This window comes from Schistocerca nitens, chromosome 9 (genome assembly GCF_023898315.1).
Source record: "Schistocerca nitens isolate TAMUIC-IGC-003100 chromosome 9, iqSchNite1.1, whole genome shotgun sequence".
NCBI classification, from domain to species: Eukaryota; Metazoa; Arthropoda; class Insecta; order Orthoptera; family Acrididae; genus Schistocerca; species Schistocerca nitens.
Window position 1 is genome coordinate 68,429,042 of NC_064622.1, and position 18,127 is coordinate 68,447,168.

Genomic DNA, 18,127 nt, shown 5'->3' on the forward strand with positions numbered 1-18,127 from the left:
CCCCTAACTTATCCATCAGCTCGTCCGGTCTAGGCAAAGGAAAAGAATCAATGACAGTCTGAGGATTAACTGTCGACTTAAAATCAGCACACAAACGTAACTTGCCAGACGGTTTCTTTATAATAACTAAGGGAGAAGCCCACTGGCTCGCTGAAACGGGTTGAATAACACCGTTGTTTTGCCAACGACGAAGTTCATCTGCTACAGGTGCCCGAAGGGCGTGAGGCACTGGACGAGCACGAAAAAATCGAGGCTGAGCATTATCTTTTAACGTAATATGAGCGGCAAAGTTCGCAGCACAACCTAGTTCGTCTTTAAATATGTCACTGTATTGTTTACACAAATCGGTTATGCTGTCTTGAGGAACAACAACAGAATTAATTTGCAACACATTGTCTTGGATAGACAGGCCAAACAAGTCAAAACAGTCTAATCCGAAAATGTTTACACTGTCTGTAGCGCGGAGCACTGTGAATGAAACTGTTTTTGTATTGCCACGGAATGTGGCTGGCACGCTACATACACCTAACACAGGAATTTGTTCTCCACTATAAGTAGCCAAAGAATGTTTTGCCGCTGAAAGTTTAGGGCGGCCGATAGCCGCATACGTAGCACTATTTATGAGAGTCACAGACGCACCAGTGTCTAATTGAAAATTGAAGGTCTTATCCTGGATGCGTAGCTTCACAAATAGTTTATTACACTGTCTCTGGATCGGTGCAGCGGAGGCGGAAGACACAAAATCAGCGCGTTTAGCGCGTGTTCGCTGCTTACGACAACTCGTGGGTTGGGCGGGTGGAACAACAACTCCCGCTTCACTTGCAGTCTGTACATTACTGTTTACAGCGTTTGAATTACGCTTGGGTCGCATAGCAGAGGGCTGGGTGGGTGGCTTATTGCGAACAAGTGTATTACCCACACGAACCGTGGAAGAGTCTTTAAACGCGACCTTCTGGGCGGGCTGGCTTTGAAGAACATGAATATCCATGGGCTGGGCAGCACTAGAATTGTTCTTGCGTTTACGCAAACAAACAGTCTGGATGTGTCCTTTCCTTTGACAAAAGTGACAAACCGCGTTTCTTAACGGGCAACGTTCACGAGGATGAGCAAGAACACACTTAGGGCAAGACTTAACTCTATCATTTTGCACACGCGGCTGACGAATGTGTTTAACATGACGCGGCCGGCTAGTGTTTACAGTCTGACTCTGCCGGTGGGGCCGCGGGCGTGACATAACTTGCTTAGCACAGGCAATTTGAGAAATACATGGCTGATCTAACTCACACTCAGCATAGTCAAAAGTATCTTGAGCTTCAATAATGTTCATCACAGTCTCTAATGACGGGTCAGGCAACTTTAAGATAGCAGCACGAATACGAGAATCTGCAATGTTTTGAGTAATAGCGTCTCGTAACATGACATCACTGTAGGAAGCTCCACACACACAATTAAATCGGCACTGACGGGTGAGGCCCCGTAAATCTGTTAACCACTGTTTATTAGATTGATGTGGCAGTTTCTTTAATCTGAAGAACTTGAATCTGGCTGCTGCCACATGAACTCGCGACTCGAAATACTCAGCAAGCTTGTTAACAACAACGGCATAGTCTAAAGCTTCTGGCTTGGATTCCGGGAACAACTTACAAAGTAGTCTATCGACTTCCACGCCTGCAGTGGAAATTAAATAAAGCTGCCGCTCAGTACCCGTGATTTTGTAGACTGTCATGTGCGCCTGCAACTGCGCGAAATATTCTCGCCATTCTTCTCTTGATGCATCAAAAGCACGGAAAGGCGGTGCTGCCTGTGTTTGTTCCTTTTGTGTTGGAGGATTAGCCGCTTGTTTGGCGATTGCTTCCACCAGACTTTGTATTTGCTGACTCTGTAACAAGATCAACTGTTGTAATTCGGCAGACATAGTGAACACAAATTAAACCAGCCCCCAAAATTTTATCGCTATAATTAGTATAACCAGAAACAAGTTGAATCAGCCCTGCACACGAGTTCGGAAGCCCTCGTCGCCAGTTTTGTGGCGGCGTTCGTAGCGACAAACAATTCGCTGTAGAAACGGCTTACGAAGTCACCGCCACACTTTTAATAGCGGGCCGACCGGTCCGCTGGAACAGTGAACAGAAAGATGAAAACCCAAACACTCTGATTAAATAAAAGTCGGTACTTATCTTTATTAACGAAGATACAGAAACACAGTAGTGAACTCCGTGTCTGCAGAGATCTGTCTAGTTCGAGTCGGAGCGGCTAGGTCAGCGTCGGCTGACGACAAACAACAAATCTGCTGCGATGAACACACAACTGACTAGCAAGTACACAATTCGGTGGCGAGTATACAACTGAGCGGCGAATACAGAACTGTCCTAGCGCTCGCGACTCCAGCGCTTAAGAAACCAGAAGCCAGCGGTGGCGCGCGCAGACTTGCGGCGATTTCCTGTCTCGCTGGCGCTGCTTATGCGGACGGCGTCCGGACTTTGATGCTGCCAACCTTTTGGCAGCGGGCTCGGGTGGCATTACTGGCTAGGATATAACAGTTTACTGCCAGTGCAACAAAATGGGCCACATTGCTCCTGTTTGTAATGCAAAATTCCAACAGCCTATTACAGATGTCGAGATGGATTTCAGTTGTGTGTCATGAATCTTTGTTGCACCCAATAAGCTTTTTATTGATATCAAGGTTTATCAAAGAATTTTGCAGATGCAAGTTGATACTGGTGCTGCCGTGTCATTATTCAACTTTCAAATGTACATGGACTTTGGTTCTCCCCCTTTAGTGCCATTGTCACATACATTAGTCACCTACAATAAACAAATCATTCTGATGTTAGGTAGTTTCTTGGCCCCAGTCACATACAAATCTGTGGTTCGCCCACTGACTTTTCAGGTGGTGAATAATCACTCACTGAAAATTTGTTAGGTTTGGACATCTTTAACCTTTTTGGATTTCCGATTTCTGATGAAATTAGTCTTGTCTCTGGTCATGTGCCTTATACACAACTTGACACTTAATTCTCTGAATTTTCTTCCCTGTTTTCTGCAGGTTTGGATTGTGCCGATAATTTCAAAGCCCACATCACCATGAAACCTTCAGCCACCGACCCCATTTCTTTCAGGCTTGTCCAGTGCAGACGGCTCTCCATGACCAGGTCAAGGCAGAGCTCGACCACCTCTGGGCCTCTGGGTCATCCAACCAATTGCATCCAGCAAATGAGCTACCCTCTTAGTCATTGTCAAGATGATGTTGGGACGGTTACTCCTTTGCACCGATTTCAAAGTTTCTGTCAATGCTCAGTCTACCATTGACACATATCTCTTGCTGCACCCTGATGAACTTTTTGCTGAGCTCATTGTTGGCCAGTATTTTTCCAAGATTGACCTCTCCAATGTATATTTGCAGCTTACCGTTGTTGCTGACTCTCAATGGCTCTTGGACATTAACATGTCTTTTGGCTTGTATCAATACCTGTGGTTACCATTTTGTGTGGCCAGCACCCCGGCAATTTTTCAACCATTTCTCGAACAACTCACAGGGTCTGTGCCTGTTTGTGCTAACTATGTTGATGATATTGTGGTGTCTGGCTCCTCCACTGCTGAATATCTCAACAGCTCACATATGCTCTTTTCAATGTTACAGGCCGCCGGGTTAAAACAGAATTTGGAAAAGTGCTGCTTCTCTCACCCTTCTATTGTTTATCTTGGGTTCTAGGTGTCTAGTGCTGGTATCAGACCCCTTTGTCAGAATGTCCGTTCTGTGTCCTACATCGGTCAAGGAACTCCAGGTCTTTTTAGGTAAGAATGCTTATTATCATCAGTTTTTACCAGGGGTAGTGTTGGTTGCACAGCTGTTACATGCCTTGCTGCCTGAGGGGATATCTTTCCACTGGTCACTGGTGTGTGAAATGGCATTTTCCAAACTGAAATCTATGTTACAATCTGTATCTTGCCTAGTAACGTACCTACCGGGTCAATATTTAGTGATAACAACAGATTTAGCCCAGCATGGGCTGGGGGGCAGTGTTAGCTCATAAATATTCTGATGGCTCTGAGCGGTCTATTGCATATGCATCAGAGATGCTTAAATTGGCTCACACTAAATATTCACAAAAAGAGAAAGAAGCCCTCACCATTATTTATGCCTTAAAGAAGTTTCATGTTTTCCTGTACGGTGTAAAATTCCATCTCCTCACAGATCACAAGCTGTTAATTTTGCTCTTTAACTCCTCAGTGTCATTGCCAGACAAAGCAATGCATCACCTTCAACGTCGGGTGTTGTTCCTCTCTCGGTACAACTGCTATGTATGGCTAAACATGTGGACCCTGCCGTGCTCTCCCATCTTCCAGCCAGTCTGAGCCAGTTTTTGATCAGGAGGAGTTACTCTGTTTCCACTTGATGAACGCGCTCAGTGAACTGTTGTCAGTTTCCCAATCACTTGGTCATGCAGGCTAGTGCTACTGATCTGATTTTACGGAAAGTGGTACATTGCATATAGCATGGCTGGCCTGAGGCCCTAACCACCATGCGTTTCAGCATTGTTTCTCTGTCACTGGGGGTGTTCTATTTCTTTATATGGATTATTCAGCTCCTCACATAGTGGTTCCCTCTGCTCTCCATTCGGAGATCCTGCAATTGCTGCATGCTGATCACTGGGGGGTGTCACACACCAAGGCATTAACCCACTGTCATGTTTTTTGGCCTGGTTTGGACAGTGACATCACTCATTTGGTAATGACATGTTCTCAACGAGCATCACAGCAAGCTGCCCTGTGAGCAACAGTCTCTCTGTGGCTGCAGCCTTTGCAGGTCCGGGACTGTCTCCACATCTATTTTGCCAACCCTTTCCTTAAGGCATGCTGGCAAATAGTAACTGATGCAGTCTCTCGGTTCCCACATGCTGTTCATTACCTGTCCACTTTGGCCTCTGCCATCATGGCAGCCCTGTCAAAAGTTTTTTTCCATCAAAAGACTTCCAGCAACATTGGTCTCTCATAACAGGCCTCAGTTTGTGTCGGAGGAGTTTGCCTGTTTCTGCAATGCCCACGTGTTTTGCCACATTTTCCCCCCGCTTTTCTACCCACAGTCCAACTGTGAGGCCAAAAGGTTAGTTAGAACATTCAAAATGCAAATCAAAAAATACATTACTCAGTCCCTGCCTGATGTTGCCTGAGATCAGTTTCTGTCTTCCTGTCAGTTCATGCCATTCGGCAACAACAGCCCAACAGAAATGCTCAAAGATTGTCAACCCTGGCCACACCTGCATCTCCTGTGGTCCTGCCAGGGACTCCAACCTGTGCAGCCATCATCCTGTTTCCAGCCTGGGGTGGCTGTCTGGGCACATGGGTTTGGTTATCACCCAAAATGGATTCCCGCCATCATCTCTATGATGTCCATATGGAGGAGGGTCTCTGTGCACATCATCACAACCAGATGCACCTGCACGTGGACGACCAGACAACCCTGGCTGGGGCACTGACGGTGCCACGCCAGCCTCCATCACCCAGTGGGTCATCTGAGTCTGCTGGGTCTCTGCTGTGACATATGAGGGGTCATCCATCACCAGTGGATGAACGTGGCACAGCTTCTCCAATACCGCTACCGCTACCGCTACCGCTACCAGTACCAGTGCAGCCACTGTCCACACCAGAACCGTCTCCCCTGCCTGAGCTGTCAACTGCAGGGGAATCCTACTGTATGGGTTGTTACGAAAAGACGGACTGCACTGCTGCCTACCCATGCCCCAAGTACTTTCAACCATTTCCCCTCGAATCAGCACATCATCTCAGTGAGAGTCTCACAGAAAAAGAAGCCATGGACATCTTGTGAATCTGAGCTGTTCCCCAAGGGGAGAGGAATGTAGTAATGTGCGCACATTGGAAAGTCAGGCACATTAGCAGTTTGTTGTCTTCCATGAGAGTGTGCTGTGAAAGAGCAAATAGTAACTGATGCATTCTCTCGGTCCCCCCCATGGGCAAGTGGCTATTTAAACCCTGCCATGCTATACTCATGCTCAGTTATTATGTTATTACTGCTTGCATACATTTGCCTTATCTTATTATGTTCAGTGTATATTACGGTGATTGGTGTACATGCTACAGTCCAATAAAGTTGTACTATCATTCTAGGTCATTTGTGTGTGGAAGTTACAACAGTAACATTTCAGCTTACTGCCACTGTTGTTTAGTATGTATGTTACAGAAAAAATGGTGGAAAGGAAACAACATTTCAAATTAGAAATAGATATTTCAAAAGAAGCATTTCCCAGTGCTAAGATTAACAGACAAAATAGTCCTGCTGGTAAAAACTAAAGAAACTTTATGAGAACTGTGTAATGGTTAGAATACTTGGCACAGGATTTTGATTAATGGTTAACAAAGCAAATACAGAGCTAGTGAAAAATAGTAGCAAGGAGTGATTTATTAAGTAATCGATATTAGGGAAGGCATTGTAGTTAAATTCACCCATCTGAGATGCAAGATAACAGAAAATTGCCGAAACAAAGGAACATGAAAAGCAAATAGGGACCATCAGATAATGATTTTGTCAGTAAGTGTTCTGCTGGTTTCAAATACTGACATATAATCAAAAGAGAAGTTTCTGAATCTTTATGTCTGGTGCATCATATGGAAATGAAATAGGGATTGTGTGAAAAGTGGTGAAGCAGAAGCCAAAAGCAATTAAATTTTGATACTAGAAATTAATTGAACAAACACAGTGTGAAATAAAATGAAGGGTTAGGCAGAAAAGGGACAGGGGGAGCAGTCTAAATAAAACACATTAGCAAATGATGCATCAGAAATAAGATTAAATGTACCATAAGGCTTGGTAATTGGGCTGTTTCTGTTCTTGTCTACATATTCATCCAGGACAATGAGGGATCCTTCAAAAACTATAATGTTTGCTGTTAACATAAGTGTATTAATAAGCTGCCTAAACACACTGCCTAGAAAGACTGGAGAATAATGGAACAGGCTTAGGATTGATTCACAGACAACAGCTTACCTCTTAATAATATAAAAAATGGCATTATCCAATTCCAAGCAAATCAAAATGATTTACAGATGACAGAAGTAGAGGTCAATGGGCAAACATCAAATGAGGCTTTGTGTATGATGTTTATAGGCATCCAGATGGATAATAAATTTTGGTGATGCCGGCTTGTGAATAAGTTGACTAAAAAGCATGATTACCATCTGTTGTTAAGTCATGCAAAGATAGCTCAGCTGCTAAGAGCTTTGCCAGAGGAAGGCAAGGTTCTGGGTTTATGTCCTGGTCTGTCTCACAGTTTTAATCTGACAAGAAATTTCAAAAACAGCACACACTTCACTGCAGAGAGAAAGGTCCATTGTGCAAAAAACATGTTCCAACATTAATTTTGTATAATTGTACTGATAATCAATAAATATGTGTTGTTTCCAATCAATATATTAATAAACAAGAAAAAAAGTTTAATTTGATACAGGAAAGGCTCTTGAAACATATCTAAGCAGTATTGTACTTCACTGATTGCGCAACACACTATTACAAAATGTTAATTTATAAGGTGCTAATATGTGAAATAAGGGAAAGAAACCATGGTGAGACTCGTAGCCACAGGATTATGCGTTCGGGTTTCTGTGTGTGTGAATGTGTGTACCTTTTTTTAGAAAAAGAGCAAGAGCTCAAAAACAAGTGTCAGTAGTGCTTTCTGTTCATACACATGTGTGCCACACATCAGTCTGCTGTAGGTGAGTGGTCGCCTTTCCCCTATTTTACAATTTCTTTTAGAAAGGTATGTGGCAGAACAGTCTTTATTATTACTGGAATGCAAATGCTTATGTAACAGGAATTTGGCTTTTATTGCCATAAATAATGTGTGTTTGCTATCAAATACATCAGCATTAATGAGCCTGTTTTTCTCTTACAGAAATTATATAGCCATTCATTTTTTATTTTTTACAAATTCAGATACTTAGTTTTTTTTATAACAGGATATATTGATGATGGTCAAAGCCTCTTTGCTACTCTCATTGGCCCATTCTTGACTGTTTTGTACTACTTAAATGCGCAGAAAATGCTGAAATGTCAGAAAGAAGTTGTATCCTACAAAGAAAAGCAAGGCAGATTAACTAAATGCATTACTGTATTTTTCCAGTCCAAAGTGCAGTAAATCTTATTTTTTTATATTGTCCTATGGTAAAAATAAAGTCTTGCTCATTCACAGCTTTGTATAGATTTGAGCGCATGGAAATATATTACAAGGTCTGTATTTGTTCACAGTCACATTTATCATTTACAGTGTAACCAATTTCACAATATTTCTCTTGTATTGTCCACTCAGACAAATTTCTTAAAAATTATGTAACTTATATTCTGTTAACATTTCAAAATAAAACTTTCATTATTTTTTTGCTGTAGGGTAACACAGAATTTTGGCGAAGAAAAATTCGGACGTTTCATGGACTCATTGATTTGAATCATGATGGTGTAGTATCAATGGATGACTTTAATATTTTGGCAGACAGATTCATTAACCTGGGACATCTGACAAAGAAACAGGAAGAAGAGTTCAGAGCAGCTCTTCAGGTATTATTAAGTATTTTTAACAATATTCAACACAAAGCTAGTCAAACAATTGACTTTAGATACTTCTTCACTGCAATCCCATGAAACTACAGATGCTATTAGCATTACAGAAATACATCTGGAAATAACTTAAGACTGTTTGTATGGAGTAAAATGCTGTTGTTATTGCTGATACTAAATCTGTTTTTCCCAGGTGGTGTGGGAAGAGCAATGGGGTATTGCACACCCATATAACTTGGTTACCACAGAACAATATTTGGAGAATATGCATCATGTGATCAATGACAAGTCCCTTAAAAGGAAATCACATCATTTTCTTCCGCATCTCTTCAAGGTACGTTATGCACTAACACATTTTCATGTGCTGTTTGCATAATTTGCAACTTTTTAATTACAAAAGTAATCCATTTGCACAATTTTCTGTTATGAAATTTTTCATAAATGTTTGTTATCTACAGTAGTCATACCTTGGTACTTGATATAGTAACTGACTGTAATGTCGACATTCAAGTCAGAGAACACTTAGACGCTTTCCTTATATTTTGTGAAAAGGTTTACAGATACACTGTGAATTAAATTGCTTCATGAAAATGAATACTGTATAAGAAGAAGACTGAATTACTGACCAGTACTTATCTTAAAGAGGTGGAAAAAGGTAGGAAATTGTGTTGTATGAGTGGTGTCTGGAAAGTAGTACCGTTTTGTTCCAACACCACCACAGCACTGTTGTTGCTCTTCTGCACATTCAGTCATCTCTCTGGATCATTTCCTCCGATTGACACCATTACAGCTGGATTCTGTTGTGTTTGTTGCTGATTTTTCAAAATGTTTAAGATGGGCTCTGAGCCCACAGACAGTGAAGTGCATTCTGTAATATGATTTTTGAGTGCAAATAATTTTAAGCCTGCTGAACTTCATCTTGTAAAGATTTATGGTGAAAATGTAATGACTGGTGGAATGGTGAGAAAGTGGGTGAGACAATTCAATTATAGATGAACCAATGTTTATGACGAAGCATGGGGTGGGTGGCCTTCTGTCATCAATGACAGTTTGGTTGAGAAATTGAATGACAAAATTAGCAAAGTATGGTTCACAATAAGAATGCTTTGTGATGAGTTTCCACAAATTTCATAAACAGTTTTGGATAAGATTGTCAATCACTTAAATTTTCAGAAATTGTATTCCCGTTGAGTTCTGAAAATGCTTAAGTGTGTCCACAAAATGAAGCGACTTGGCAGTGATTTGACATTTCTTACCCAATGCAGTGATGAGGGAGATTAATTCGTAACAAAACTGTGACCAGTGATGAAACTTGGATTGCTCATGTCACTCCAGACTCAAAACAACAGTCAATTGAGTGGCGGTACTGATTATGCACCAAAAGACAAAAATTCAAAACAATTTTGTCAGCACAAAAAAACATGTGCACTGTGTTCTGAGACAGGCAGCGTATTCTGCTTAATGAGTTCTTTCCCATAGGTCAAATTGTCAGTGCAATATTACAATGGAAAAAAATGAGAAAATTCCAGCATACAGTTCAAAACAAAAGGCATGAAAAAAATTGAGAAAATTCCAGCATACATGTCAAAACAAAAGGCATGGAATGCTGAGTCAAGACATGTTGCTTCATGACAATGCACGTTCCCATTGTGCTTGTGTCATTCAAAAGATTACTCAGCAATTTGGTTGGGAGCAGTTCAATAACCCATCATACAGCCCCCATCTCACACCTTCCAGCTACCACTTTTTCTTGAACAGGAAGAGTGATTTTGGAGGAAGACACTTTGACAGCTATGATGGTGCAAAAAACTGTTTTCAGAAGTGGCTGTCTTCACTGGTGGCATCTTTCTATGAAGAAGATATAAAAAAGTTGGTGTCCTGCTGTGACAAATGCCTGAACGATGGTGACAAATATATAGAAAAACAGTTTAAGAAGTGCTCTTTCTTCTAGAAATAAGTTTTTGTTTAAAAATGTTTTACGAGCTTTTTTTCCAAAATGTTGCTTACATTCCAGACATGCCTTTCACTTGGAATTTTGCCTCTCAGCAATTTATACTTATTATCCATTCTGTCTCCTTGAGAGTTTATAACTTTCTCAGATGATATTTCCTTCTTAATTATAATAATTATAAAGTGAAGCAGAACTCCACTGATAAACTTTCAGAAACTGTTCAGGGACTCCTTATGAATATTTTGGTCTAAGGAACCCATGGTCTCAGTCAGCTCATTGCAGAATTACTGCATTTCTTTTTGTTTCTCTTCCCAGTCAACTTTGTTCTGTATCACACTGAAAATATCTGCAGAAGATTGAAAATGATTATAGTATGCACTGTGTCTCTTCACTCTCAAACGTGTGTTCAGTAATGAGCTGTTCTTTCAGTGACACTAATTACACTGAGGTACTTATGCATCTGAGGATTGTTGCATAACTCCGTGTTGTGTGTTATAGATTTTGGTTATTGCCTATAACAGGCTTCTTCACATTTTTAAAGGTATTTTCACTGGAAAAAGGGTGATCATGATAACAAACCAAATAAATAATAATCACACTCTGTAATATGCTGCCAGAGACCAAAGGTCCTTGCACCAAAATACTCAGAAGGTATCCCTGAGCAACCTCTGAAGTTTTCAGTGGAATTCTGGCTCACTCTGTATAAAATTATGACACAGAATTGCTGACCAGTACTTAATTTCAAGACAAATTTCAGTACCACTTACAGATACATACATTATGTGATCAAAAGTGTCTGGACACCTGGCTGAAAATGACTTACATGTTTGTGGCACCCTCCATTGGTAATACTGGAATTCAGTATGGTGTTGGTCCATCCTCAGCCTTGATGACAGCTTCCACTCTCGCATGCATACATTCAATCAGGTGCTGGAAGGTTGCTTGGGGAATGGCAGCCCATTCTTCATGGAGTGCTGCACTGAGGAGAGGTATCGATGTCGGTCGGTGAGGCCTGGCATGAAGTTGGCATTCCAAAACATCCCAAAGATGTTTTATAGGATTCAGGTCAGGACTCTGTGCAGGCCAGTCCATTACAGGGATGTTATTGTCTTGTAACCACTCCACCAAAGGTCATGCATTATGAATAGCTGCTTGATCGTGTTGAAAGATGCAGTCGCCATCCCTGAATTGCTCTTCAACAGTGGGAAGCAAGAAGGAGTTTAAAAAATCAATGTTGGCCTGTATTGTGGTAGTGTCACACAAAACAACAAAGGTTCAAGCCCCCTCCATGAAAACACGACCACACCGTAACACCACCACCTCTGACTTTTACTGTTGGCACTACACACGCTGGCAGATGACGTTCACCAGGCATTTGCCATACCCACACCCTGCCATTGGATCACCACATTGTGTACCATGATTTGTCACTCTACACAACATTTTTGTACTGTTCAGTCAACCAGTATTTATGCTCCTTACACCAAGTGAGGCATCATTTGGCATTTACTGGCATGATGTGTGGCTTGTGAGCAGCCGCTTGACCATGACATCAAAGTTTTCTCACCTCCCACCTAACTGTCGTGTACTTGCAGTGGATCCTGATGCAGTTTGGGATTCCTGTGTGATGGTCTGGATAGGTGTCTACCTATTACTCTGTCAGTCAACAGATGAGGTCGGCCTGTACGCTTTTGTGCTGTATGTGTCCCTTCAAGTTTCCTCTTCAATATCACATTGGAAACAGTGGCCCTAGGGATGTTTAGGAGTCTGGAAATCTTGCATACAGACATATGATACAAGTGACCATGTTCTAAATCTGTTAGTTCCGCGGAGTGCCCCATTCTGCTCACTCATTATGTCTAATGACTACTGAGGTTGCTGATATGGAGTACCTGGCAGTAGGTGGCAGGACAATGCAGCTAATATGAAAAACATATGTTTTTGGGGGTGTCAAGATACTTTTGATCACATAGTGTATAAAAGTACACACAGTTACCAAGCCTTCGGGATTAATAGTTCCGTCCTTAGGGAGAAGAGAGTTCTTCACTTGTCCTCAAAATACGTGGATCCCTGTTGTCCCATGGCCTGAGTAACCTGCCCTCACTTTTTAACTTTCCCCAGCCTACAACTCTCTCCTTCCCAACAAACGCAATATTAGTTCTGAAAGCTAGGATAATGCATGTACTGCTTGCTATACATATCTATTGACAGTACTGACAACTAGCCTGAAGGTAAGTACAGGGTAGCAATTTTGTTTCATAAATTTAGTTTCCTCAAGAGACTCTTCCTTTTGATACATTGTACCAGCTGTCCTCCAGTAATAAGAGATTTGAAACAGTCAAGCTATGAGATAAAGAAGTCATTTTCTTGTTGTTCATAGTTTGTATTTCCATTTCACAACTGCCTGTTTGATTGTATGTTGTCTCTTGATGTGTTGTGCATCCTGAGGCCATGCAAGAAGTAATTGTGTTAAACTTAATAAAAATCAACACCACTAAGCTACAGCAAGTCTTAAAAAATATTAACTGTCAAAATTTGAGACAAACTTGAAAACTGTAAGCTAATTAATCTTTACAGTAGCAAATAAATACAACCCTTTGCCACTACTGATGAACTTAACTATATTTTTTAAAAAATTATAGTTGTTGAATATTTTTATCTCCTTCCTGTCTACAACCATGTTTAAAAATTTATATCATTGAATACAGTGTGTTTTAATATATCAGGGGAGTATGATATTCATGAAGAAAAGCTGTCTGACTATTACTGGGAAGGTTGTGCCACTTTGTACCCTATAAGAATATACGAAGACACACAACACACAGGAAAGGAATATAAAGTAACTTTCTTCTATGCTTGAAAATGTGCCTTATCAATAATACTGTTGAAGATGTGACCTGGTCACAGTTTATTACACCTGTTCTTTATCTCTAACAAAAACCACTAAACAAACAAATTACCATGGTAAAGCAAACAATATGTCAATAATGATGTGATTGTTCACCTGTCCTAGCCCTTTTATAGTTGGTTAATGGAACAGTTACAGAAGCTGATCAAAAGAAAATTTATTTTGAGCCTTACAGACTTGTGCAGTATACAACAACATTTCTAATTATTGTAACATCCAAAAAGACTGGCCTGAAAGAAGTCAAATTCAACTCTATTTCTGCAGAAATGTCTGCTATCTAGCAGTGTTTCTGGACATACAAGAATGTTGCTCTCCCAGTGGCAAGACATTAAAGTAACAAAATTTGCCTCATGGTTTTACAGAATGGTTATTGTCTTTTATCTCTGACTGCTTCCTGTCATATGAATCAAAAGGCATATACAAGAACTAAGAACACAGATTTCCTGAAAGTTACAGTTTTGGTGTCCCTCTTGTTCAATGTTTACACTCCTGACATACTTAGTATATTCTTAGAGAAGGTGAAAGTTCTTCAGTATGATGTATGTTTCTACTTCAAGGGTGTACCTCCAGAAGGGTGTGGGATTCAACTGATTACTACAATATCTGCGCTCAAACAATGCCTTACAAGAAAGATGCCTATGGAACCTCCCTGCAGCTAACTTTTCCTGTAGTTTTTTTTTCCAACTTGCACTGACTCTTTCTAAGGTAGTTTAACTGTGCCATGTCCCTGTAAAGAAATTGTGAAATAGGACTCATGATCTATTAATGTGGGAGATGCACATAAGTCACATGCTGACAGAGTAGTTACCAACGTAATCATATCAGTGATAAGATTTCGGTGGGGCTGAGCATCTGGTCAGCTCCATAGCCCTACCAGTAGATGGTACACCCAGTCATTCATTAACCCTTGAGCGAGTGTGCCTACATATAAAGTGAGCCAGTCACAAATGACATTGTCTTGTACTGTTCCATTGTTGTTTTACAATTGCAAGCCTGTACCTATTCTTTCATTATTGCTTCACCCAACACACTGCTATGTTATGCTATCAAATGTCCAAGTGAGCAGTAGCAATGTAAAATAAACAGTGAGGTAGATGAGAAAATATTTATGGTCCGTGCAAGAAAATGACTCAGATTCCAAGCTAGCAGTGCAGTCCCACAGTGAGGCAGTTGTCTGTGAGATAATAAGCAATTGAATAAACAGCTGGCTGGGATCTGATGCAACTGCACTGTTTAATGCTGCGAATGGGTCATTAATATGGGATAACACTTGTATGTATAATGAACTATTTATATAATTAATTTTAATTTTACTATTGTTTAGTGAAACAGTGATTTAGCTCGCATAATGTAAGTTTATTTCATCATTGTTTGATTAAATTAAGATTAAACTGTGATTCTGTTCTTATTTGTTTACCTTGGTAACATTACAGATCGTGCACCTGTCCAAGGGTTAAAGGCGTATCTGTTATGGACCTGCATTGGAAAATTGTTTTGAGAGAATTAACAACTGTCAATACAGAGTGGCAGGTTTCTGTGGGGGCAATCCAGTCCAGTCCACTCCTCTCCAGCCAAAGCACAGTTAGTTTAAGCACCCAAAACTCCAGCTGTAACTCCAAGCCAATTTTCTTTTTAAAAGAGCTCCAAATGTATCAAATAACCTCAGACAAATTATTTCAAATTTGACTAAAAATGCTTCACTGGACACTTTGAGATAGCTAGGATTATTGCTCCTCTAGTATAAACATATTTACACATTCAGGAGATCTCTGGGAAAGCTAACTCAACTAAAAATCTTTAATATACCATTCCAGCTAATATCTGTTGTTTCTTCTGAATATTGTGCTGACATAAATAGCAGCATTACGGTGCAGTCTTTAAGACAGAATCCACAAATAGTCAATATCCTCACTAAAGGCTTTGAAACTACCAGCTCTATTGGAAGGGCATTCTACAACCCAAAGTTGGTTTATTCAACAGACACAGACCTCATGAATGAGGAATTTGTAGCCATACTAGAAGCTGTACATTTATGTTTGTTGAGACAACAGCTCCATAAATTAAACTCAGTGATTCGCTGTTGGCCCTAAGAGTTCTAAAGAAGTAATTCTTGACCCTTCCTGATTTACACTGCGAGATGTTGGGTGTTCTGCCAGACATCAGTGTCATCCTTGCACAATGTCTCAACAACGTGGTTCATTTCCTTCATCAATCCTTTCCTTTGTCATAGCTTGCCCAGCTTCTTGATATTCCTGTACCTCTTCTGCCCATAGTGTCTCAACCCTTTGCTTTGTCAGAGTTTGTCCAGCTTCTTAAAATGCCAATATATTGTCACCATAGAGTCTCTACTGCCTGGCGAACACAAGTCACACTGTTGAAGTATTGTACATGGATGACACATATCTGGCAGAACACCTGATGCCTCAAGATTTCATTTCTAAAGAGCTTTAGTGCCAGGAGATAGAAAACCTTATTGTATACAGGATCAGTGAAGTGCTGCTACCAATGTGTGAAAAAGACAAATCTGTTATCATCACCTGGAAGAAACCACATATTGGAATTATCACTAATGAATTGTTGATCATGGAGCCAAAGAAACTGCTCTTGCAGCAGATGTCACTTGGACTGAAATTCTAATTATGGATTATAGGCATGCATTATTTAGAGATATGATACAAGATGTCACTGCAGATAATCACATCTAGCGCAATACATCCAAGATGTGTACAAAAACAATTATCCACGATGTGCAAGATTTGTGTACTGGCCATATGAATAAACTGGCTGTATGTTGCAAACTAAAAGTTATAAAATGAAAAGAAACCCTACTTGAAAGGTGTGTACAACTCTGGGGCCATAAAAGTGACTGTTAGATAAACCTTAGTCACTAGCAACCTATTAAAAAAAAAGCAGAAAGGTGAAAGAAAATGCCAGTATGCTTCATCATCAAAGGTGTGTTCAAGTGGCACTGAACAAATGGCCTACAGGAATGAACTTGCAATACCATTATAATTCGGACTGTAAAGGGAATACTGCTTGCAAGTGATGTGTGTGTGGAATCAGTGGCCTCGGTTTTCCTCAGATTATTCCAAGTATTTGCTGGAATGATTTCTAACAATAGGCTGTGGTTGCCAGCTTTCCCATTTTGTGCCCATTCTTGGTACTTTCAAGTTAACATATTATAGAGATACTTTATAATTATTGTTATTATCACAATAATAATACTAAAAAATAAATGATCTACCAAAGTATCAGAAATAATGGCAAAGTTAAGCTTACTATTCTTGGGTACCTCTGCTGAATGAATGAGAACATGCTTACAAAACAAATATTGTTCTATATCTGGAAAAAAGAAGTTGACAATAGCATAGATTACAAAGTATTACAAGAACTAGAATGAAACAATACCAAATAATTGTACACTCCTGGAAATGAAAAAAAAGAACACATTGACACCGGTGTGTCAGACCCACCATACTTGCTCCGGACACTGTGAGAGGGCTGTACAAGCAATGATCACACGCACGGCACAGCGGACACACCAGGAACCGCGGTGTTGGCCGTCGAATGGCGCTAGCTGTGCAGCATTTGTGCACCGCCGCCGTCAGTGTCAGCCAGTTTGCCGTGGCATACGGAGCTCCATCGCAGTCTTTAACACTGGTAGCATGCCGCGACAGCGTGGACGTGAACCGTATGTGCAGTTGACGGACTTTGAGCGAGGACGTATAGTGGGCATGCGGGAGGCCGGGTGGACGTACCGCCGAATTGCTCAACACGTGGGGCGTGAGGTCTCCACAGTACATCGATGTTGTCGCCAGTGGTCGGCGGAAGGTGCACGTGCCCGTCGACCTGGGACCGGACCGCAGCGACGCACGGATGCACGCCAAGACCGTAGGATCCTATGCAGTGCCGTAGGGGACCGCACCGCCACTTCCCAGCAAATTAGGGACACTGTTGCTCCTGGGGTATCGGCGAGGACCATTTGCAACCGTCTCCATGAAGCTGGGCTACGGTCCCGCACACCGTTAGGCCGTCTTCCGCTCACGCCCCAACATCGTGCAGCCCGCCTCCAGTGGTGTCGCGACAGGCGTGAATGGAGGGACGAATGGAGACGTGTCGTCTTCAGCGATGAGAGTCGCTTCTGCCTTGATGCCAATGATGGCCGTATGCGTGTTTGGCGCCGTGCAGGTGAGCGCCACAATCAGGACTGCATACGACCGAGGCACACAGGGCCAACACCCGGCATCATGGTGTGGGGAGCGATCTCCTACACTGGCCGTACACCACTGGTGATCATCGAGGGGACACTGAATAGTGCACGGTACATCCAAACCGTCATCGAACCCATCGTTCTACCATTCCTAGACCGGCAAGGGAACTTGCTCTTCCAACAGGACAATGCACGTCCACATGTATCCCGTGCCACTCAACGTGCTCTAGAAGGTGTAAGTCAACTACCCTGGCCAGCAAGATCTCCGGATCTGTCCCCCATTGAGCATGTTTGGGACTGGATGAAGCGTCGTCTCACGCGGTCTGCACGTCCAGCACGAACGCTGGTCCAACTGAGGCACCAGGTGGAAATGGCATGGCAAGCCGTTCCACAGGACTACATCCAGCATCTCTACGACCGTCTCCATGGGAGAATAGCAGCCTGCATTGCTGCGAAAGGTGGATATACACTGTACTAGTGCCGACATTGTGC

General features: G+C 41.6%; 1 protein-coding gene across 1 annotated transcript in view; it reads left to right on the forward strand.

Annotated features, from left to right (window-relative positions):
• The window catches only part of LOC126204013 (sarcoplasmic calcium-binding protein), a 186,685-nt gene that overhangs the window by 159,074 nt on the left and 9,484 nt on the right, over positions 1–18,127 (forward strand). The window contains exons 3-4 of the mRNA XM_049938442.1: positions 8,399–8,566; positions 8,760–8,900. Coding sequence (XP_049794399.1) covers positions 8,399–8,566; positions 8,760–8,900 — 309 coding nt within the window. The remainder of the gene's footprint in view (positions 1–8,398; positions 8,567–8,759; positions 8,901–18,127) is intronic.